General features: G+C 46.9%; 1 protein-coding gene across 4 annotated transcripts in view; it reads left to right on the top strand.

The window, feature by feature from the left end:
* The window catches only part of ARFGEF3 (ARFGEF family member 3), a 146,568-nt gene that overhangs the window by 3,279 nt on the left and 120,042 nt on the right, over window positions 1-23,247 (top strand). For all 4 annotated transcript variants that reach the window (XM_037842987.1, XM_037842990.1, XM_037842988.1 and 1 more), the window contains exon 2: window positions 2,050-2,101. In XM_037842987.1, coding sequence (XP_037698915.1) covers window positions 2,050-2,101 — 52 coding nt within the window. The remainder of the gene's footprint in view (window positions 1-2,049; window positions 2,102-23,247) is intronic.

Genomic DNA, 23,247 nt, shown 5'->3' with positions numbered 1-23,247 from the left:
GCTATGCCCTAACAACTTTTTTGAAAACAAGTTTTTCAATGTATGCATAATAACTAGGAGGGAATATGTGTGCATCTTTCTCTATTTTGTTGGATTTTTTTTTGTCGATGAGGAAATGGCCTGACCAGGGAGTAGGAAAAAAAAAATGAGTATCTGGGCCTCAGCTTGTGAGACCTGAAAGAGCAGCTTCTCCTCCTGGCCCCAGCATCCTGGGCTTGCGAGCTGGGAAATGGCAGAGCGTTAGAGCTGGAAGGGGCCATCAAAGTTTCTCTTGATTTAGAAGCTTTTAGTATTTCACATATATGAGGGGACTTATGTAGGATGGATTTGGAAAATGGAGAGAGACAGAAATTGCAGACAGGACACCGAGTAGAGGGCCTTGCTTCTATCTGCCGGCCCTCTTTTCTCGCCAAGCCTGCTTCTCTTACCTTTGCAGAAACTTCTTGGAAAGTATCTGGACCGGCTCTGTCCATTCCCTCGCTTCCCAATCACCATTGCACAGATCGGGTCTGACTTTCCCCTCCACCTTCCGCCCCCTGACAGTGAAGGAGAGAAATGCACAGACCTTTCTCACCGTCATTCTCTCTTGATGCTTCTGGGGTGCTCTCTCCCCAGTTCCTTTTCCCTCCAGGAAAGCTGCAGGCTTGTCCCTCCTTGTCCTCGGGTACCCTCCTCCTGGGGAGTGGTCCTCTGCAGACTTGTGTCCTTGTGCTGTCGGCCTGGGTCCCACGTGGCTGCTCTTGGACTGGCCTTTCCCTTTTCCTTTCTTCTCGCTCTTTCTTAGCATGTGTATACTTGGGCACTTGCACACATCCTGAGCTGAATAGAAGGCCCTCTGTCTAGCAAGGAAAACCACAATGATTTTGCTTTTCTGTGTCAAGACTTCTTCTTGGGGACCAGCCTCAATTTGTCCTGGGCACTGCCTGTGCGGAGGGCTGGGCCATGCTGACCTGTGTGGCCTCTGAGCTGCTTCTGGTAACTGCAGCTCAGGACTTCGCTGTCTGGGTCATCTTGTCTCTTTGGAAGAACTGGACTCCATCCCTTCTCCTCCTCCCTCAGCCCATGGCCACAGCACCGCTGACCCCGCTGCTCTCATCTTCCCATTTGGTGACCAGTTGTCTTGCTGATCTTGCTGACACCCCGTTTTGACCCATTGGCCTCGACAGACCTGGATCTGATCACCTCCTGCGTGTTCTTCCTGCAGAGTCTCAGGGTTACACCTGCTCTGCAAGGACCCCTCTGAGCTCTCAGCAAGGTGGGAAGGGATTTGTCTCTTTCCCCAAGGAAACTAGTCCAAATTGCGAGGACTTGTGGATTCTAAGGAGTAAAGAAAGGAAAGAGTCAACCTGCATTTGAGCTGAGAACCTGGAGACAAGAAGGAACTATTGAAATAGAACAATTTTTGTTTGATTGATTGTTTAGGGAAAGAAGAGTGAACGTCTCGTGATGTGTACAATTGGAGGCAGTAGTAGTGCATATCATCCACACTCACTGGTGAAGTATTGCACATGCACGGTGGAGTCATGGGATTGGGGGTGAGCCTCCGACTCAGTAGTCTGGACTCTAGCGTGGTTTAAAAAAAAAGTGTTTGCTCTACCACGCCCTAAATGTGTGTGAGAATAAGATGTTGCACCATCTGTGAACCTAAGCCCCTTTCACGAGTGTAAATTATGATTTAAGGATATTGAAACAGTATTTCCAAGGAAACAGCTTTTCTTCCTTTCTTTTTATTCCAAGTGGATAGTATTTTAGCCAAATTTAACTAGATTAAATTGGCATTCTGATTCAGGTGAGGAAGGTAACTACTCATTATTTTTCTATGGAAGAAATGCATCCTAAGTTTTGGACTTGCCCCGGCTAGGCAGTCTCTGGAGCTGCTAGAGAAGAAAGGATTTTCATTATGGATGGCTTGCACACAGAGGAGAAGGGACTAATCTGTACTTGTGGGAATTTCTGGGGAAAAAGAACCTAAAAGTGAAATTCACCCACAGTGTAGATGCTCAGCTTTCCAATGTGCATTTAACTTAACTCGTCCTTTTCCCTCTGCAGAAACCCTGGGTGGCCCGGACACCATCGTCAAGATCCCCCCACACTTGCTGAGGTAAGGAGGTGGAGATGAGTGATGGAGTGGAAGTAAAAACCTCTTTTTGTGCAAGGCCACACCTCATTTTGTGCAAGGCCACACCAAGTTTTGTGCAAGGCCAGACCGCCTGTTGGTTTATGGCCTCAGGCTTGCTGGCTGATGTTTGCTTTGCACCTGGAGCTGTGATGTGCCCTGAGGTTGGCCCGGTGGAACCGGATGTGGGGGTGAGAAGTCGGTGATCCACGCGGCCAGGCTGCGGAGGTCTGGGGTGAAAGAATAAAAATGGTCAAGGAGGTGCAGAACCAAAACCTAAAGGAGGGAGTGGCCAGCGTGTGGTCGCCCTGAGAACTGGAAAGCAGCGCCCCTCTGGGAGAATGCAGCTCTGCGGCGCGTGGGGAAGATTCCAGCTGTCAGGAGCCGCTGGCGGGGGCCGTGGGGCTGCGTGCGTGGGGCTGGCGCATGGGGCGGGGCGCCGTGGGGTGCATGCGTGGAGTCGGGTGCAGGGGGCTGGCGCGTGGGGCTGTGCGTGTGGAGTCGGGTGCATGGGCTGGCCTATGGGGCAGGGCGCGTGGGGTGTGCGCGTGGAGCCAGGCGCCTGGAGTCGGGGGTGTGGGGTGGGGCACCCTGGGACTGGGCAAAAACTGCAGCCTCAAATAAGAGCCTGAGACAGCAAACCTTTTTCCTCTCTTCCTATTCTTTACCACCCCCCAATCCCCCCACCCCCATTGTGAGAGAAATACATACCCTGCTTGGAAAATTCGGAGCCAACAAAAGAAACAGAAAAGAAAGTCGTTTATAATTACATCAGCTAAAGATAACCATTCAAAACAGCTTGATAAATTTTCTTAAATCTTTGTTCTACACACATATTTTAACAAATGAACATGAAATTTTATTTGCAAGTTTCTTTTCTGTTTTTTTTTTTTTGGTCCGTACGATATGAAAAATATTTCCTAATGTCAATTCAGATTTCTTCAAATTGAAAAAAAAAACAAAACCGTGCATGTTATTCCACTGTATGGCCAGAGCATAATTTATTTAGTAGTTTTCCTATTATTAAACATTTGGGTTGTTTCCAGATTTTTCTTAGGGGTTATAAACAATATTGAACATACAGTCCGTTGTTGAATGTTGTTCCTGTATTGTCAGAGCACTATGATTTATTCATATTTTCTCTCTTTTGTTTGTTGAATTAGGTTGAACAAGAGTTATGTTTCTCATTTTTTTTTTAACTCAGTGCTTCTTCCCCTGTAATATCTGTGATAGGCTTTATTCATTGTATGGGAAATCATGGGCTAATTAACCACATGTACTTTAGCGGGTGTGACTTAAAAATGGACGGACTCGGGCAACGATGTCCTTGTCTGGGGAGGGCCGTTCCAGCTGGGGTATTTGTGCAAGTGGCGAAGATGCTGGGAAGGGTGTGAGGGCACGGTGGTTTCAAGGAGTCAGTTTCCTGGTTCCCGGCTTTCAGAGGCACCCTTTCCTAAAACGGGTCTGCTTCAGAACTCTTCTTGCAACATCTCCTTTTCCATCATCCCTTTCACAGTCACCCTTCTTGTGCTTGAAGAAAGCACAGCTCTTCTCCATCCTAGATCTTACTGTGGTGCATTGCCCAGGAGTGCAAGCATCTCTTTTGCATCAACAAAGGACTATGGAAATATTAGGATCTGTGTTGATAAAGTGAATATTTGTAGTAACCAGGGCATAAATGATTGTATGAGTCAGGTAGTTTTCACTTCTTGGCTTTCAAGAAGACTGAAGGAGGACCCGTTCTAGTTAACAGATGATAGATAATTAGAAATGGTAAGTCCCTTGTTATTTATAGGAACAAGGTTTCATAGTGCTTACAAATATAAAAGTGAAAAGAAAAAAGATATGGAATTGAGGCAAGCCCTGCCCTATTGTAACAATAGGTAATAGACATTCACAGATGTTTGAACTAATTGGGAAAAAAAAATAAACAAGCCCTGTCTATTTCTTCAGGCATTTATTTCCAATAAAATTTTACTTTTCATATAAAATTCATTAACATTTTCATAAATAACTGTTAATGTTGTTTGGATCCGTTGTCTGTATGAGTAACGATAGCTCAGACCAGAAGAAAATCAAACACTTTTATGTTCACAGGCAATTAAAAAAAATAACTTCATGCTATATACATTTTTATTACAGTGATGTATAATAGGGAGATTAATAAAAGCCTTTCAAGCATTAAAATATATTTTATTGAGAGAAAATTCTGTGGGGGGAATGGAATGGAGTATGTGTTCAAGGAGAAAAGCAAACAGTACAGAATTTTTTACTGTTCAAGGAGAGTTTGCATATTTTTTTGGTGGATGAAGGTTGTTTTCGAATTGCTGTGATATTTAGATTTCATTAGATACATGTAAATGAGTGATATGCTTTCATTTAAAATTTCAATTTTTCCAGTATGCCAGAATTACAACCTTTGCAATTAATTACAATTATAATGAAAAACTCCGATGTCAACTTAGAGTATGTAAAAAATAGAATTTAAACATTTTCTTGATGGCTATGCAACCACAAAGTTTGAAGTTTGAAATTTGCTCTAAGGGGAGGAAGGTGGCAGTTCCCCGATCTGAAGGACTGTTTAACCTGACAGCTAGACTTGCTGTGGTTCAGGGCCTGTGATAAGAGTCCTTCATCAGTATTAGGTCCAAGAAGTTCCTGGCCTCTGGTTGGCAACGGTCATCAAAAGGCAATGGCTGTTTTCCACCCCTTGGCATGTGTGTGTTCAGATGAGTTTTGAGAATATGGTGTCAGTGTGTTCGAGGACAACCACTGGGCCCTTTTTGAGTCATTTAACTCTATTCTCTGGTCTCGAGCTTTCCCCCAAAGTCGGCTCACCATCCCATACAACCCAGGGCCACGAAATCAGTGGCGACGGGCCTGGATGAGGGACTATAAATGAACGTCTACACGTGACCTTGCATCTCTCCACCGTTATTAGAACAATCACCCAAAGTGTGCATCCTAATGATAAAGAGCCAGGCTGTCACCCTTGTATGCAGAGCGGAACGTGCATTTTTGTATTTCACATGCACAGTGAGCTCGCTGAGCATTCTTGTACAGCTCACTCAGCCAGCCCTCAAAGCATTTCTCTTCTGAGGGAGGATAACAAAGACAAACGTAGCTGGAAACCACTGCTATGTGGCAGCAAGTGTAAATTTCCTATAGAATTTTATATGTGTAAGGAGGTTTCAGTTTGTGATTTATGATCATGAGGAGTATTTCTAAAGCCTTTTCTAGGATATAGAAATAAGGCATTGTGCTGGTTTGAATGTATTATGTCCCCCAAAACGCCATTATCTTTGATGTAATCTTGTGTGGGCAGACTTATCAGTGTTGATTAGATTGTAATTCTTTGAGTGTTTCCATGGAAATGCGTCCCACCCAACTGTGGGTGATGACTCTGACTGGATAATTTCCATGGAGGTGTTACCCCACCCATTCAGCGTGGGCCTTGATTAGTTTACTGGAGCACTATATAAGCACAGACAGAAGGAGCGAGCCTGCTACAGCCAAGAGGGACACTTTGAAGAATGCATAGGAGCTGAGAGAGGAACTGCAGTTTACAGAGACATTTTGGAGATAGCCTTTGGAAGCAGACTTTTGCCCCAGAGAAGCTAAGAGAGAACAAACACCCCAAGAGCAACTAAGAGTGACATTTTGGAGAGAAGCTGAAGCCTAGAGAGGAGCGTCCTGGGAGAAAGCCATTTTGAAACCAGAACTCCAGAGCAGACACAAGCCACTTGCTTTCCCACTAACAGAGGTTTTCTGGACACAATTGGCCATCCTCCAGTGAAGGTACTCGATTGTTGATGTGTTACCTTGGACACTTTATGGCCTTAAGACTGTAACTGTGTAACCAAATAAACCCCCTTTATAAAAGCCAGTCCATTTCTGGTGTTTTGCATTCCAGCATTAGCAAACTAGAACAGGCATGATTAGAGCAAAAAGAGTTGCTGAATCAATAATAGTCTGATAAAATATTTCACTTTATTATTAGAGGATTAATGTTTTGAGGAGATATACAATAATAAGTTTTTTTCCCTTAGATATGAACTAGTCTTCCTTTAATCTTTGGTTCATCTTCCAGTCCCTTTTAAAATCCAAATGCACTTACCCTGTGTAGTCATTATGTTTAAATTGTCCTCTTTCTGTTGTTCAAGCTTCTGCTCAACAAAACCTGGTCCTGTAAATATTTGCTCATGACAGAGAATTCAGATATTTAATTGTTTTTTCTTTAATTACGTTTATATTCATCAAGAAGCCAAGTTCATAACTTATCTTTTGATAAGTTTATATTCAGGTTCAGTTTCCATTTCTGTTACGTCAGCACCTGGGAGGGATTATTCACGGGTGATTTTATTATTGTTTGGCTCAGAAAGGGCGACAGGGAAAAATTCAAAATCACAGATACTTGTATTGTGCCATTTTCCTATGTTTTTTATTTTGCCATTGCTCGGTTCCCTTTCATGTTGAGAGGGTTCACGTTCTGATAAATACTTAAGATGCTTGTTTGATCACCTGTGTGCATTAGCAGTGATGGGTTCTTTGGAGGGCCCTGATGGGATGATCTTCTCTCTGCCTCCTTTTGCTGTTGATTGCTCTCATCCGAACTTAATTCCGAGGCCACGTGAGTGATTTTAGTTCAGATTCAGCCGTGGTGGGGCCATCGAGGTGGGAAACCCTGATTAAACCTTGCCTACGGAATTAAGGTGTGTCAGGAAACATCGCTCATTTCTGCCCAGTGCTTTCGTGTCACAGGTGCCCCTTCACCTACCTGATATGGTGAGGGCCGTAGCAGTGGGGGTGGGAGTTCTCGCCAAGCACCCAGTGAGGCTCTGTGTCAGGGAAGGGGCCACCGTCCAGGAGCCTGTCCTGAGGAATCTTCCTGCACTGGTTGGTAGAGTCATGTGAAAACCTCCCCACCCTCCTGCCCTTGGTCCTGTCTTTGAGTGTTTCTTTGGAATGTGCCCCACCCAGCTGCGGGTGATGACTGATTGGATAATTTCCATGGAGGTGTTGCTCTGCCCATTCGGGGTGGGTCTAAGTTCATCAGTGGAGCCATATAAATGGGCTGACAGGCAGAGGGAACTCAGTGCAGCTGTGAGTGACATTTTGAAGAGGAGCCACAGCCAAGAGGGACACTTTGAAGAAAGCACAGGAGCTGCAGATGAGAGACATTTTGAAGATGGCCATTGAAAGCAGACTTTTGCTCCAGAGAAGCTGTGAGAGGAAAAATGCCCCAAGAGCAACTAAGAGTGACATTTTTGAGGAACTGCAGCCCAGAGAGGAGTGTCCTGGGAGAAAGCCATTTTGAAACTAGAACTTTGGAGCAGATGCCAGCCACGTGCCTTCCCAGCTAACAGAAGTTTTCCGGACGCCATTGGCCATCCTCCAGTGAAGGTACCCGATTGCTGATGTGTTACCGTGGACACTTTATGGCCTTAAGACTGTAACTGTGTAACCAAATAAACCCCCTTTTATAAAAGCCAATCTATTTCTGGTGTTTTGCATTCCAGCAGCATTAGCAAACTAGAACAGATTTTGGTACCAGAGAAGTGGGGTGCTTTTGCTGCTGAGTCTGCAAATACCAAACATGTTGGAATGGCTTTTTAAATGGATAAGGGGAAGATTCTGGAAGAATTGTGAGGCGCTTGATAGAAAAGGCCTAAACTGCTTTGAGGAGACTGTTTGTGGAAATATGGACTCTAAAGATAATTCTGACAAGGCCTTGAACAGAAATGATGAATGTGTTGCTGTGAACTGGAAGAAAGGTGATCCTTGTTTTAAAGTGGCAGAGAATTTGGCAAAACTGAGTCCTGGTGTCAGATGGAAGGAAGAATTTGAAAGTGACAACCTGGAATACTTAGCTGAGGAGATCTCCAGACTACGTGTGGAGGACGTATCCTGGCTTCCCTTTGCAGCTTATAGTAAAATGCGAGCAGAGAGAGATAAACTGAGAACTGAACTCTTGGGTTCAAAGAAACCAGAAGCTGATGGCTTGGAAAATTACGAGCTTCCAGGGGGTGGAATCCCAGAAGCTACAGCCCAACATGAGGATGTAACCAAACATGGAACCCAGCCGCCATTTCAGTACAAGCCGAGATTGGAGATGGAATTATCCAAAAAGGATTTGTGGAAAGTCCTATTGTCTGATGGCTTTGACCCCTGCATGCTTCATGCAAAGCCAACAGAATTTTTGCGAGCTCTTTACAGATAGAGCCGCTGCTGGTCAGGACTTGAGGAGACAGATAAGGAACAAATTGAAGGAAAAATTTCTTCAAAGACAGAGCCATGGAGGTTGAGGTCTGGAGTCAAGAGGTCTTGGCCTGGGAGAGCAGAGCAGCCCACACGCATGGAAAGGGTGAGTCTGCCCTGGAGGTCGAGGATGGGCCTTCCGCCTCGATGTTCAGGAAATGTTCTGCCACCCAAAGCCCCAAAGAGGGTGGAGGATATTTCCAGGGAATTGGGGAGAGCCTGGCTGCCACCACACTGTTCTAAAGGGGTTGAGCGTGTGCCCCGGAAATGGAAGGGAATCAGGAGCTTCCCTGATGTTTGAGGAGGGTGGGGCCAAGAAGGTGGTCTCCTCAATGTGTGGTTATGTTGGAACACTCAGCCAAGTGTTTGGAGAGGAAAGGGCTACTGCAAAGGCCCTTAGGATGGGTTAGACTCCTGCTCTCTCAAGCCCCAAAGATGCAACGTCGTTCTGTTAATGGCTCTCAGACTTTGAAATCTGATGGAGTTTGTCCTGCAGGTTTTAGGAACTGTTTTGGTCCTGTTAACCCTGTTTTCCTTACTGTTTCTCCTTATGGCAATGGGAATGTTTATCCTATGAATGTCCCTCCTTTGTATATTGGAAGCACATAACTTGTTCTAAGTTCACAGATCCACAGCTACAGGAAAATTTTGCCTTAGGATTGACAATGCCTGTAATTGATTTTGATGGAATTTTGTACTTAACTGTTGTTACTGACATGATTTAAGTTTCTGTGATATTGTGGGATGAATGTATTTTGTATTTGGAAAGATAATGTCATTTTGGGGTCCAGGGGGTAGAATGTGCCAGTTTGAATGTATTATGTCCCCTCAAACGCCATTATCTTTGATGTAATCTTGTGTGGGCAGACGTTATCAGTGTTGATTAGATTTCTTTGAGTGTTTCTTTGGAATGTGCCCCACCCAGCTGCGGGTGATGACTCTGATTGGATAATTTCCATGGAAGTGGTGTTCCGCCCATTCAGGGTGGGTCTAAGTTGATCAGTGGAGCCATATAAATGAGCTGATGGCAGAGGGAACTCAGTGCAGCTGTGAGTGACATTTTGAAGAGGAGCCACAGCCAAGAGGGACACTTTGAAGAAAGCACAGGAGCTGCAGATGAGACACATTTTGAAGATGGCCATTGAAAGCAGACTTTTGCTCCAGAGAAGCTGTGAGAGGAAAAATGCCCCAAGAGCAACTAAGAGTGACATTTTTGAGGAACTGCAGCCTAGAGAGGAACGTCCTGGGAGAAAGCCATTTTGAACCCAGAACTTTGGAGCAGACACCAGCCACGTGCCTTCCCAGCTAATAGAGGTTTTCCGGATGCCATTGGCCATCCTCCAGTGAAGGTACCCGATTGCTGATGTGCTACCGTGGACACTTTATGGCCTTAAGACTGTAACTGTGTAGCCAAATAAACCCCCTTTATAAAAGCCAGTCCATTTCTGGTGTTTTGCATTCCGGCAGCATTAGCAAACTAGAACAACTCCCTTCTATGAGTACTGGGGTTTCAACAAAGGCACTTCTTACCACCAGGAGCCATGCCTTAAGTTGAAATGCAGCATGCTCCTTTTCCTTCCATATGCCAAAGCTCTGTCCAATAAAACAGGTCTGGGGGTGTTTGCTCAACAACCCAATGTCCCCCTCTATATGGGGCGCTATAAAGAGGCGGACATTGTCTGAGCCACTCCCTTCGTCAAGGTTGTCCACTGTGAATCTCCTAACATGGAACCTTTCTCCTGTCCTCATCCTCCCAGTCCTTTAAGACTGAGCTGACCTGGCCTGGAGTCCTCCCTGACCTTCCCAGGAAGCAGTGATCCTTCTCCCCTTCTGCCCTTCCATGCTCTTTCCATATCCCGTCATGGTGCTGCCAACTGGGCTGGCAGCTGTTTAAGGGTCTTGACCTCAAGGAGCCACCCCTATGAATTTCTCCCCTTTGCATTCCCCAGCTCAGTGGCCTATAAATGTTTAAGATGCAAGCTTCTCTCCAGAGTTTTCGTCGCACAAGGGGAGCCTGTGCCCTGCCCCCTCCTCGAGTCCTGGGCAGCACGGTGTCTGGAAGACGCCATGCCAGAGGAACCTCAGCGTCGGCAGGAGAACTTCCACGAGCTCATTGACTAACAGGGCAGGTCCCAGAGAGCAGCCCCGGGAGCCCACCACCCAAAGCACCACCTCAGTCACGTGGGCTCTTCAGTCCCCGCCAATCCTCAGCCAAAGCCCCGCCGAGCCCGCCGTGTACTAGGATGGGGAGCACAGCAGTTACGGCAGCCATCATCCGTGCTCCATGCTGCAGGACTCTGGAGGTACGAGGACGAGCCCTGGCCCACCTGGGGGAGGCCTGTCCAGTCCCCCCTCCCACATGAACGGACATGGGACATTCCTGTTTAAAGAACTGACGAGCCCCGGCCCTCATCCAGCCTCAGGCCAGCTTTTCCCCCCCTGCGAGCCTCGGCCACAGCAGGGCTGGGCAGATGAGCCAGAGCCGCCAGGGACACCATGAGCTGCCCTGCTCCGAGGGAGCCATCGGCAGCAAATCTCCTGTTGGAGATTTACTCGGGGCCCCTGGGGGACAGTCCCAGCCATTCCTCCAGCCATGGACCAGCTGCCATTTGCTTTCCGTCTCTGTGATTCTCCCGCACGCCCCTCAGCCTCTTCCTTCCCCTGCCAGTGGCACTTCCTGGAAAGGCCCTAACGGGGCTTGTCACCACCACCCTCTGTTCCCCCCGGCTGAGCCTCTGCCCAGCCTCTGCCCCCTTCTGCCTGCCTGGTCCAGACACCCCTCTCGCCTTGATCTGGGGACCTCCTGATCAGCCACGCCCCGTGGGAGCACATTCATCAGCCCTTACGCTTGGCGAGACGCACCCATCATGGCTTCCTATTCTTTTTATGATTTAATGTGAATTGCTCTTGATGCTGCATTTATCTCTTCTAGTGCTTTAGTTGGGTGCTTTGAGCCCTGGAGCAACTCCTGCAGGACTTTGTTTGTTTGCTTTTTAACTGAAGAAATAAAAATAGGCAGGTCAACAAGGGTGAATTGTGTGTGATTTTAAATGATGACAACATCTAATACCTTAACCACTGTTTCAGGGGAGGCAGTTTTGCTCTCACCAGTGCTCTTTGCCCTTTTTATGTTGTGGAGAAGTGTTGGGCTCCGCTTGCCACCTCCCACCATCAACAGGAAACCAGGGCTGCAGGTGTAGGGCTCCTCCAGCTTGCACTCGCCGGGCAGAGGATGGACTCCTCCGTGCTGGACAGGTGCTTCTAATGAGGCTGTGGCCTTGTTCCAGGTGGACTCGAGCGTTTGTGTTTCGCCTGGCTTTAATTCATCTCACAGTCTCATCTCTGTCTTCCTTCCTCCCTGCTAGAGCTGACTTCTCTTTGCAGAGTCATTTAGATGTGCCTGAGTTTTGGATCTGTGGATCCCTCTACTTCTGCAGCAGAAAAAAACAATAGGAGGTTTAGGATGCCCTGGCTAGTCTAAGCCTGGCTCATGCTGGACTTAGAAAATTCTTTATCTCCACAAGCCAAAAAAAGGTATACTGGGAGCACCCTCATCAGTCTCGCTGGGGGTCAGTGGGAACCATAAATAAGTCAGGGTTACCCTGGGGCAGACCTGAACTGCCCTATACAGACAAGCAAAATGGCATATCGTCAGTGTTGGCCACAAAAATCTGCCTGCAAGGAGGAGGTGGCCGAGGAGGAGTGGCCTTTAGCTGCTTGGATGCTGAAATCTGTGTTAGAAATCATGGTGGCCTGGAGATCTCGTTTCTCTTTCTCCTTTTCCCACTGCTGTGGAAGACAGAGTCTTCCTGTTGCATTTTGGCTTAGTGTAAGTGATAATACTATGCTCTTCCTGACTGACACACAGCTTCCCCTGTGTGCTGTCTGCCCGCCTGTAAGCCATCCCTAATAGCCAATGGGTTCTTCTCCCTTTGGTAAGGAAGACCTACAAATAGCTCGCACTGATAAAGCCACTCCTTGTTAATAGCTCCGGATCTAAAAGCATTTTTAAATGATGCAGTCAAATACAGAAGCGCTTAACCCACCCAAGCCAGGAGAGAGAGGCTGGGCTTGAGTGACACTTTGTGATGTGGGCAAGCTCTTCATGTTTATTAGAATCAGCAAATTCCTAGAGACCGGAAGCCGGCTAGAGGTTTCCAGGGGCTGGGGTGGCGGAATGGAAGCCACTGCTTAATGGGGATAGAGATTCTCTTTGGGGTGATATAAGAGTTTTGGTCATGGATGGTGGTGATAGTAGCACAACATCATGAATGTAATAAACACCATAGAATTGCACACTTCAAAATGGTTAAAATGGGAAATTGTATGTTATTTATTTTACCACAATCTTTTTAAAAAAGACATTAGTGTTTCAAAACTAGCTGTGATGTACCTGCAGTGGCCACGCACCCACCCTTTATGACAAGTAGCTGATGTCGTTACTTTATAGCTCTGGGCTTTTTCTTATAGAAGGAAATGTAATTTCAGCCAGGACTTTTGTTTCTTAGGCCTCTCCATTCCTTTTGGATGGAATGAAGACAGGCTCTTTGCTGTACAGATAATTCTGTACATGATTTTCATCATTAAACTGTGTCTTATAGGCAATTCAGGTCCAAATTTCCTGCTTTACGTTCACAGTTTGCCCCTGAAAAATGTTCATGTTGACGGGTTCTAGAGTGGCTTCCAGGGAGGGGCGGGGAGCAGAGCCCGTCAATTGGGGGATGTACGCTTCTTGGGGACGTGTGTGCCCCACTCTTTGTCACCTTCTAGGACTTTCTTCAGGGGAGAAATGCTGCAAAGACTAGAATCTATTTAGTTTGTTCAGAAATCTTTCTTTAGTAACCATTTTACATTTATTTCTTTGCATTCTTTTTATTTTATTGCTTATTTTTGTTTAGTTGTTTATAAGTCAGTAGGACTATGCCTTGCTGTATCTTTTTCGAGGTAAGTCCAATAAATTTGAGACAGGAGGACCTCATTTTGCCTTTTTTTGTAGTCCAGTACTCTGTTACTACAAAGCGTCTTAAAATGCTTAATATCCTCGGGATCCACATTTCCCAACTAAATTTGGGACACATATGAACACAGGTTGGCAGTTTAGGGGCCCTCACCCTGTGGCAGGGACTCCCTGAGGTGTTGAATTTGCTGGCCTGGCTTCTTCCTGGCAGCAGGTCTAGGAGGCGGGAAAACAGAAGCTTCCAGAGGGCCCTCGCTGGCCAGGGCCAGGGCACTGAGCCTCCAAAGTTCAGATTCCTAACCCTTCCACAGTTACTTCTAACGTTATTTGATTTAACACCCATATTTCAATTTTGTCATTTGTAATTTGTTTGTGGGAAAAATTGATATATGTAAAACTAAATTGCATGTGGCAATTTATTCGATGATGTGCCGATAAGAAAAGAACTTAGAAAATCTGCTGTATTTGGACCTTGCTCATTGACAAGTACAACTTACTAACGTGGAGCGTAGAGAAGGTCCCTTAAATTTGACTTCCAGGGAGCAGAGCTTTTAGAAGAGGGGTGTCTGGGACTCAGGCTGCCGGGACTGCCGTGAATCATCAGAGCTCTGGAGGTTGGTGTGTGCACGGGGCTTTGCCAGGAAATAACCCAAATTGACTTGGCCTCTGGAAGGCAGGAAACCTTGTGATGAAAGAGACTCGAGCTGGCTGATGGGAGCCGCCCCTGGGGAAGCCTGGGCGATTATGTCACTAACTCACCAACCCTCACCTCCCGGCCTCTGCTGGCTTGATGGGGGCCGAGGGGCGAGGGCAGCGACTCAGGTGGTTTCTTTAGGGAGGGTTAAGGTGAGTGAACCTGCAATGGCAGAGAGGAGACCCCAGGCAGGGCTCATTTTTAGGCCTGAACTGGAGGAGTGCGTCTAGAACCAGCCGCATTCTGGGTGGGAGCAGACCGGGGCTCATTTTCAGTCCAAAGATAACTTGTTTTTCACCCCCTGACATTGTAACTTCCCCATTGCTTGCTTGCTTTACTTTGACATTTTGTTTTGTTTTTCTGTATTTGTCAGTTGGTAACAAAAACAAAAGGGGCTTTGTGAGCTTGTTCCCGAGCCTGTTGGTGGAGAAGCAGCTGTGGGCCGGGTCGGGCTCTGCACGGGCGGTGGGGCAGGGGCAGGGGCGGGGCTGGGGGCGGAGTCTCCCAGGATTGGGCTGTGGGGGGGGGTGGCCAATTCCAGCTTCAGCTCTGAAATAAAGCCGGATGCAGAAGGCAAGGCCAGTCATGTGGAATTTGCTGGAAAGGAATAGGGAGACGTTCGTGTGTTTCAAAGAGAGTAAAAATAAAGGTGCAAGGTCAGCAGCATATTTGATTAGGGAAAAAAGCCACGACTGTTAGTTCAAGGTGTGGGTGCGATCGTCTGGTACAGTGGACGCCTTGTGAATGTTTGTCCGAGGTGATTGCCTTGCAGCGCTCATTTTGAATGGCGCCGTCTCTATTGGAGGGGTCTGGAGAACGTGAGGAGTAGCAGGAGACGGTGGGGTGGGGGCAGGATCTGGGGGAGCGGCAGTGGGTGGGGCCGGAGACCTCTGCCTGTTGCACTCTGTGCTGCATGATGGGACCACAGTGAGGGACAGACAGACAAACCCTCTCCCCTAAGCAAAAATAAGCACACTTTCCACTCGTGTCCCCCTGAAGCATCAGCCATCTTGTCTACCCAACGTCCCGGTCCCTCCCCGACAACAGAACCTGATGGCGTTTCAGGCTGTCTTCACTGCAGCCCTGGCTTCCAGAAGGCTGCTGAGCATCAGCTCTCATGCACGGGTGCAACAGGAGGCAACCCGGGGACTGCTCTGTGAAAGTCAAGTTCTTTCTTCCTCGACTTTTCTTTAAATTGAGGTAAAATTCACATAAAAGTCACCATTTTACAGTGTACGGTTCAGTGACTCCCAGCACATTCCCAGAACATTGTCATCGCCCCAAAAGGAAACCTTGTACCCATTAAGCAGTCGCTCCCCTTTCCTCTCCTTCTGCCTCTGTAGATTTGCATGTTCTGTCTTCCTCTGAATTTTGTCACATTCAGATGATGCTCAGAGTTGCTCCAGCATTTTTTTTCCAGTTTTATTGAGATATGTTGATACACCACACAAACCATCCAAAGTATACAATCACTGACTCCCAGTATCATCAAATAGTTGTGCATACACCCCTATGATCAATTTTAGAACATTTTCATTACTCCAGAAAAGAAATAATAAAATAATAAAACCAAAATCCTCCCCTATCCCTCATCACCCCCCCCATTGTTGACCCATAGTATTGGGGTAGTACATTTGTTACTGTTGATGAAAGAATATTAAAATATTACTGTTAACTATAGTCCACAGTTTGCAATAGATATGTTTTTTCCCATATACCCCTTCATTATTTTTTTTTACAATTGTAGTAGTTCTTGCAAGAGCTTATTTATATACATGACTTTAAACAACCACTTTTAATCAAATTCACCTACAATGCATTACTGTTACTTATAATCCCAAGAACGAGTGGTCTACCATCACCTCTATCCATTCCCAAACATGTAAGTTCAACCTCATTAACAATTCTGTATGTGTTAGGTAACTGCTCCCTCTTCTCTAGCTTCTGCCTACCTCTAGGTACCCTATATTCTACATTTTCCCCCATGCATGTCTTTATTGTATTACTTCTCCAACCATAGACAGCTCAAGCAGTTTTGCAGCCATGAGCAGAACCAGCCCGGGGACAAGGCCGACACAGAGGATAGATGCGCAGGAAGATGGGAAGAAACTGAATTTCCAAATCACACAAACCTGGGGCCAGCCTGCCTCCTTATTAAGCCACACAGGGAGCTGGATTTCCTGTTACCTGCAGCTGAAGCACCCTAAGGGGGCCAACCTCCCTGAAGGAGTCCACCTGCCCCTGGGGCCAAGGGAGGGAGGGGCCCCAAGGTGGTGTCGGGCAATCCCTGGAGGTCTATCAGTAGGATCCTTTTCCTCCTGTCTGGCTGCCTTTGGGCTATTTTGTTACCCTTTTTATTTGTTTTGCAGGGTAAGGAGTTGAAATGCTAAATTAAGTGTTTGGAAACTCTGGTCACCTAGGGAGAGAGGACAGGGTTTCCAAGGTGGGGGCTGGCGATAGGGCCTCGGCCCTCTTGGATAACTGATTTACTTGTGTGCGTCTCCAGCTGGACTCTAAACGCCATCCTCCTCACTCCCGTGGCCCTGGGGCAGTGTGCCTGCCCCACAGTATTGACCGCTGCCAATTCTGGGGCATCGTTCTATGCCAGGACTAGTTCTAAAGGCCTCACAGGCATTGTCTTAATGAACTTAACAATTATCTCCATTTTAATGATAAGAAAACTCAGGCTTGAGTGACAGTCAATTATTTGCTTGAAACCTCACACTAATACATTGTTGACGGAAGTTCAATTACAGGGCTGACTCGAAAATTGTGCTTTTAACTATAACGTTGTCCTTGCTCACTACATATTTGTTGAATGTCTGTCACTTAGATGAGTTAGAATAGGAATTACTCTTTTCCTTTCCATTCCTTCATTACCCTTTCACATGCCCAGTTTATACCTTTGGGAGATATATCGGGACAGGGGGCACCTAGATGATAACTTGAAGATTAACTCTTCTCTAGAAATAGAGCTTACCAGAGTATATCAGTGTACCTAACTGTGGCTTAAATGAGATGACGCATCTGTATCTTGCTCATGTAATAGGCAGCTTAGGGTATGCTGTCAGCACTCATATCCTTGGGATTCTCTTTGCCTTCCACTATATTTGACCCTTCATGCCACAAAATGGCTGTTGCAGCTCCAAACATCACATCCCCATCCCAGACAGGAAGAAGGCAAAACAACTAAAGGCAGGAGGGCTGTGACAACTAAATGGTTAGGTCTGGTCCTTTTTATCAGTAAAACGACATTTTTTCCAGAGCTGCAAAAGAGACTGGAAAGTAAAAAATGGGATTGCTGGGAAAGGTTTAGATTGAGCCTGATTCATCACTTGGGGCTGATTACACTGCCAGCTACACACTTCAAAGAAGTAGAGGCTGTTTGAATTTGAAGAAGAAATGGAGAGATCCCTGTCCTGTAGATAAGACACCTGAGACTTGTAAAGAACCAAGTGTCTAAGCCCTGATTGTTGGCAAGCCACTGCAGGACCCTGCAGTCTTCAGAGGAGCCTGGCCCTGCCACTTCTATGCTCGAGAACTCAGAGAAAGTGAATTCACCTGGTAATGCTCTGTTACGGCAGCCCTAGCAAACTAAGACTCCATCCTTTTGAAGGAGGCCAGCACCTTCCTAGTGCTTGGTGGATATAAACAAAGCCCCAGAAAGAGCCAAGTAACACACCCAGAATTGCCTCTTCGGTTAGTTGGCCAGGATTGAACCCCAGGTCTCCAGAGCTGGGCAGGGCTCTTGAACAGATTCCATTGCCTTCTACGATACTCTGGCCTCACTTCCAGCCTCACTCTTGACCCGGGCAGGAGGCCTCCGGCTCGGACACATGGGCCTTCAGCTGCCTGGACACCCCAGCAAGGAGGGCTCTGGCTCCCCGGGGACCCACTGCAGGACCCTGCAGTCTTCAGAGGAGCCTGGCCCTGCCACTTCTATCCTCGAGAACTCAGAGAAAGTGAATTCACCTGGTGATGCTCTGTTACGGCAGCCCTAACAAACTAAGACTCCATCCTTTTGAAGGAGGCCAGCACCTTCCTAGTGCTTGGTGAGTATAAACAAAGCTCCAGAAAGAGCCAAGTAACACACCCAGAATTGCCTCTTCAGTTAGTTGGCCAGGATTGAACTCCAGGTCTCCAGAACTGGGCAGGGCTCTTGAACAGATTCCATTGCCTTCCACGATACTCTGGCCTCACTTCAAGCCTCACTCTTGACCCAGGCAGGAGGCCTCCAGCTGAGCCTTCAGCTGCCTGAACACCCCAGCAAGGAGGGTTCTGGCTCCCCGGGGACCCCCTGCAAAGAGGCATGGGGTCCCTCTGTGTCCCTGGGGGGTGCTGGGTGGGTACAGCCACCCAGCCTGGCTACGAGGGTGGCAATGAGTGAGCCACCTAAACTTGGGTGGGTTTGACCCTCTATTTCAGCAGCAGACTTTCTGGTAATTTTGATCCTGGCCACTGGCCACCATGTCCTTGCCTTCCCAGGCTGGAACAGAAGACGCCTGGTGTCTTCTGCGTCCACTGATTTGGGGACATACATATATGTTCCTTTGTAAACCCACTAAGCCTCCGTGTGGATTTGGGGCAGTTGCTGCCACACCTGTTGCAAATGACCATGTGGCATTAGGTCTTTGTGGCCTCGGATGGGCAGGAGGGCCGAGAATAGTGGCGTTCAGGTGGCAGGTGTTAGCCTTATCCCCACCCTCATGCTGGGAGAGGTCCACAGCCCTCTGTTTGCTCACCCAACACCGACCATCTGTTGTCCCTTTTTAGCACCCCGGGCAGGCGTGGTGTCAGGCAGCTTTGACTGCCTTTTGGTCATTTCCCTAAGACAACAGTCTGCTTTGATCTTTTCTCTTCAGTGCGTAGAACAGTTCTGGCATATTTGGTTTTTCCCAGCCCATGTTTCATTTGGAAAGGTCATGCAGTTACCTGCTAGACTTGATTTACCTGGCGTGGGGGGTTGTTATAACTACTACTGCTTTCCAGGGGCACGGGTCCCACACTGTCCAAAACAGGCTGCCGGGCACATGGCATGTCAGACTTAGGCTGCTTGGAGGACAGACAGACAGCCGATCTCACTCAGCTGTCCCCCCGGCGGGGCGAGGGAATTATGAGTCTAGAATATGTCAAAAGCAGGCAGCTCGTAAAGAACCAAACCAGCCTTTTTGGCTCTCACCCAAGACCTATTTTTAAAAAGTGCTTGCAATGCAGAATCCATTGGGATATTCAGGAGTAGAAATAGCACAAGCTGCTGGAGAAGTTGCTGTTTATGGGAAAATAAAATTTCACATTGTTCTCCGGTCTGATGCTTATTGCCAGAATGGGGCACTCTAGGGGATTTCCCTCTGTATGTCGATGGCTGGAAGTGATTTCTGATGCAGAGGATTTAACAGCAGACAGCAGCCATGATTTTAAACTATAACAGGTTTCAGTTTGCCCAAACAACATGAAATAGGCTTGTTTTAATTTAGAAAACAAGAGATACACAAATGACACATTAGTAGGAAAAACGAAGTATTTTTTTCAGGTTGTGAACTGAGGATGGTCTCCCTGTAGAAAACTGGAAAGCATAGGAAATGACTGATGCCCAGTGTCCCCTTCCCTTAGCATCCTCTCTCCTGAGCTACGAGTTCGGTTTCACCACATCCCTCAAACAGGGACACTGAGGCTTAGAGAGGACGCAGCTTGCCAAGGTCACCTGGTGGAAAATGGTCAAGTCTGAACTCTGACCCCTGTCCACTAGATGCAAAAGTCAGGCTGCCTAGAGAAGATGAGTATTAAAATGTGATTATTTTCTTCTGAGTGTATATGATGAAAACTGGGCTACATGATATGTAATGTTTTGTAACTCATGACATGAGCTTAATATTACATTGAAAACATTTCCCCCATGTCATTAAGTGTTCTTTGAAAACATGTTAAGGGCCATTAAAATGCCGTTAAATCGATGTAGCAGGGAGTAGGGGTCATGTTAACATTTCCTTCGTTATGGTTGTGATTCTAACAATTGGGCAAAGCTTGGCACAAAGTCCTGGGCCCCTCTGCCCCTCCACAGCCAGGTTCTCCGTGTCTAACTCGAGCACGTTGCAATACTGGGAAGGCAGTTCCCTTGCTGAGTGGAGGATTTCACGAGGACGTTCATCGCTAGCTGACCATGAGTCAAGGGGGGCTGATAGTTTCTCAATGACATTCCTAGCCCTGTAGAGGGGAACCCCCATCTCCTGGGTTATGGGGGTGAGGAAGGCACCCATCCTGCCAGGAGGATGCATTTGAAAGGCTGGATGGATGTATAACACAGAGAGGAGGTGAGGCTGGGAAACACTGTTGGATGAGCTCCTGTTAGCTTTGAACGGGCCCTGTCTCTCTCTCTGCACCAGGAATGACACTTCCTTGGTCTTCCCGTGTGTTCAAACTGGCCGGAGACTTGGCTTTTACATCTTAGACTAAATTTAACGATTTACAGCTAAAAGTTTTATTGCTATACATAAAAAGTCAATAAAAGAGTAAAGGATACAGATTTTCCATTTCCTGGGGTCTTATAGGCATGCACAGTTTATGGATGAGCATGCCATCTGGACTGAAACAGGTCCTGGTTGAATTTGTCCTGAGAGATGTGAGGATTCTTGGACCGGCTATTGCATGCTGGGTTGTTTCTGGGGAGAACATGGGACAGCTGGAATACTAACATTTTTCATTACTTTGGCTAATTTCCAACGGTGTCCACTGCTTGTTTCCATGCTGTGGTTACCTTTCCCATCCCACTTTCCCCCTGATTGTGGAGAGGTAACACATTGCTGTGGAAAGGATGTGGCTTTTGTGCCATTCGGTCCTTACATTTGCATCTAGACTCATCCACTTACCAGCTCTGTCCATGAGTACATGGTTCCATCTTGAACTATAAAATGGACATGGTGATACCTGCCTCCCCAGGGCTTGGAGGATTTTATGAGGTAACACACTGAGAAAGGTCCTAGCTCAGAGCCTCCTTGGATGGATGGGCTCAATCACCCTTTCCTTTCCATACCTCCTCCAGAGGAGTGACCAAACTTTCCTGGGTTTTCCTAACTTTTGATAGTACGGTTAAGCTTCTAATGGGATCTGATGTCTTATAGTAGTCAGGTGACATGGGATGAGTTACTTACTGTGTCTTTGTTCATTGATAAAATGGAAGTCATTAACTATCTTTTACTATTGAATTAAATGACACAACATGTGCTAAGTAACAATGCCTTGCACAGAGTGGGCACTTGATAACTGGGGGTCTTAAGGGCACTTGATAACTGCGGGTCTTAATATTAAAAGGGCACATCATTGAACGCCAGCCTTCCTTCTGGCACCTTCCTGTACATTACACCCCGCTCTGTCTGCTCCTTCTTAGCTGGCTTACCTTCTTCTCTCCACTCGGTGGCTGAAGATGTTTCTTAGAGCTCTGTCCTTCTGTTTGGCACTTTGTAGTTTTCCTTAGAAGTTTCTTCCACTTCTGAGGCTTCAACTTCCACCTTTAGATTGACAACCTCAAAGTTTTTCCTGTGCTCCAGACCAGTGCTTTCAACCATCCACCTGCCAGCACTTGGATGCCCAAAGATACCTCAAACTCACAATATACAAAAACATAGTTATTATCCTTACTACTGATTTGCTTAAAACTGTTTTCCCAGGAAGTCCTCTCTCCTCTGCTCCTTTGCTCTCTCTAGATTCTGTTTCCTCCTTTCCATTCCTGATTGCATCATTCCTGCATCAGCTCTGGACCTTTAGAGCAGAGTGGAGCCCTTCCTCCAGACTCTCCTGCCTCCAGTTAATAATGACAAAAACAAAACTGTAATACCAAGACAGTGGTGTCCATAAAAACTTACCAAGACAACAGCCGTTTGTTGGGTATGCTCAATGTGCTGGGTACTATCGGTGCCACCCGTAGTCCTGGGCCCTCCTCAGGGCTGAGGGACTGCTCCCCCAGAACCCGTCCTGCCCCTCTGCTCCCTGGGACCTCCCTGCCCAGACTACTCTTAACCTCATTCCAGAAGCAGCACTTGGGCCTCTCCTCAGCTCTGGACCACTGGTGTCTGCCCCTCTGGATCCAAGGGCTGGCCAAGGGGCCGCTCCTGCAGGGTGTCCACACCTGTGCACAAGAGACTCCTTATGGGGCAGGATGGAGCCAGGGGCAGGAGGAGGTGATTGGCCAGGGGCATTTGAGGGTGCTGTGTTAGGATGGCCCAGGCAAGCCATTAGGAATTTGATTACTGTTGCTTCTTATCTACTCATTATAACACTTCTTCTGGTATATAATATTAGTCCCATTTTTTTTCAGATGAAGTGAGGGCTAAAGAGGTTAAATATTTATAGTGTGTAGTTTGTAATTTGGCAGAGCCTGAATTTCAACCAAGATTAGTTTGACACCGAAATTTTTTTTTCATGGTATTCCACTTTCTATCCTTTCTGCCCATTGTAGCCAGAGTTATATTTTCTAGAAAATGTCCCAGATCACATTATTCCCTTGGTTAAAAATTTTCCGCTCTTCCTTATTTTGAACCAGCTACAGCCCAGGCTCCCTGGCATGGCATGTAAGACCCTTCAAAACCTGGCTCAAATCTACCTTCTCAAACTCGTTTCTCACCTGTCTTTCCAGCTGACTGGTCGGAATGGGACTGGGCAACACCTGGTCACAGTGGCTCTCCTGGAAGTTCCAGGAACCATTCTGAGCCTCTGTGCTCACAGCCTCGGTGAGGACTGTCATTCCCCCTGCCCATCTGGCTGACCAAGCCCCGTTCTGTCCCCTCCATTTTCAGGTCAACTGACAATCACCTTGTGTATTATTCAGGGTTCTCTAGGGAAAGAGAACCTACAGGAGATATCTATATAACATATTTTTTATAGGAATTGGCTCACTTGATTATGGGGATGGGCAAGTCCAAGTTCCATAGGACAAGCTGCAAGCTAGAAACTCTGAGGAAGGTTTTCAATGAATTCCCCAGAAGCTGGCTGGCTTAAATAGAGATGGAAATTCTCCCTCTGACTGCTGGAATTATCACTCCAGCCTCCAACTGATTGGATGAGACTTCTCTCATCACAGAAGGCAATCTCCTCAGTTGATTGTAGATGTAATCAGTCATAGATGCACTCAACTTACTGATGATTTAAGTCTACAGAACATCGGCACAGTAGCAATCACTTGACCAAACAACTGGATGCGATAACCTGGCCAAGTTGACATGTGAGTGTAAC

This window comes from Choloepus didactylus, chromosome 7 (genome assembly GCF_015220235.1).
Source record: "Choloepus didactylus isolate mChoDid1 chromosome 7, mChoDid1.pri, whole genome shotgun sequence".
NCBI lineage: Eukaryota > Metazoa > Chordata > Mammalia > Pilosa > Megalonychidae > Choloepus > Choloepus didactylus.
Note: the sequence above shows the minus strand (reverse complement) of the source record. Positions and strands in the feature narration are given on the sequence as shown.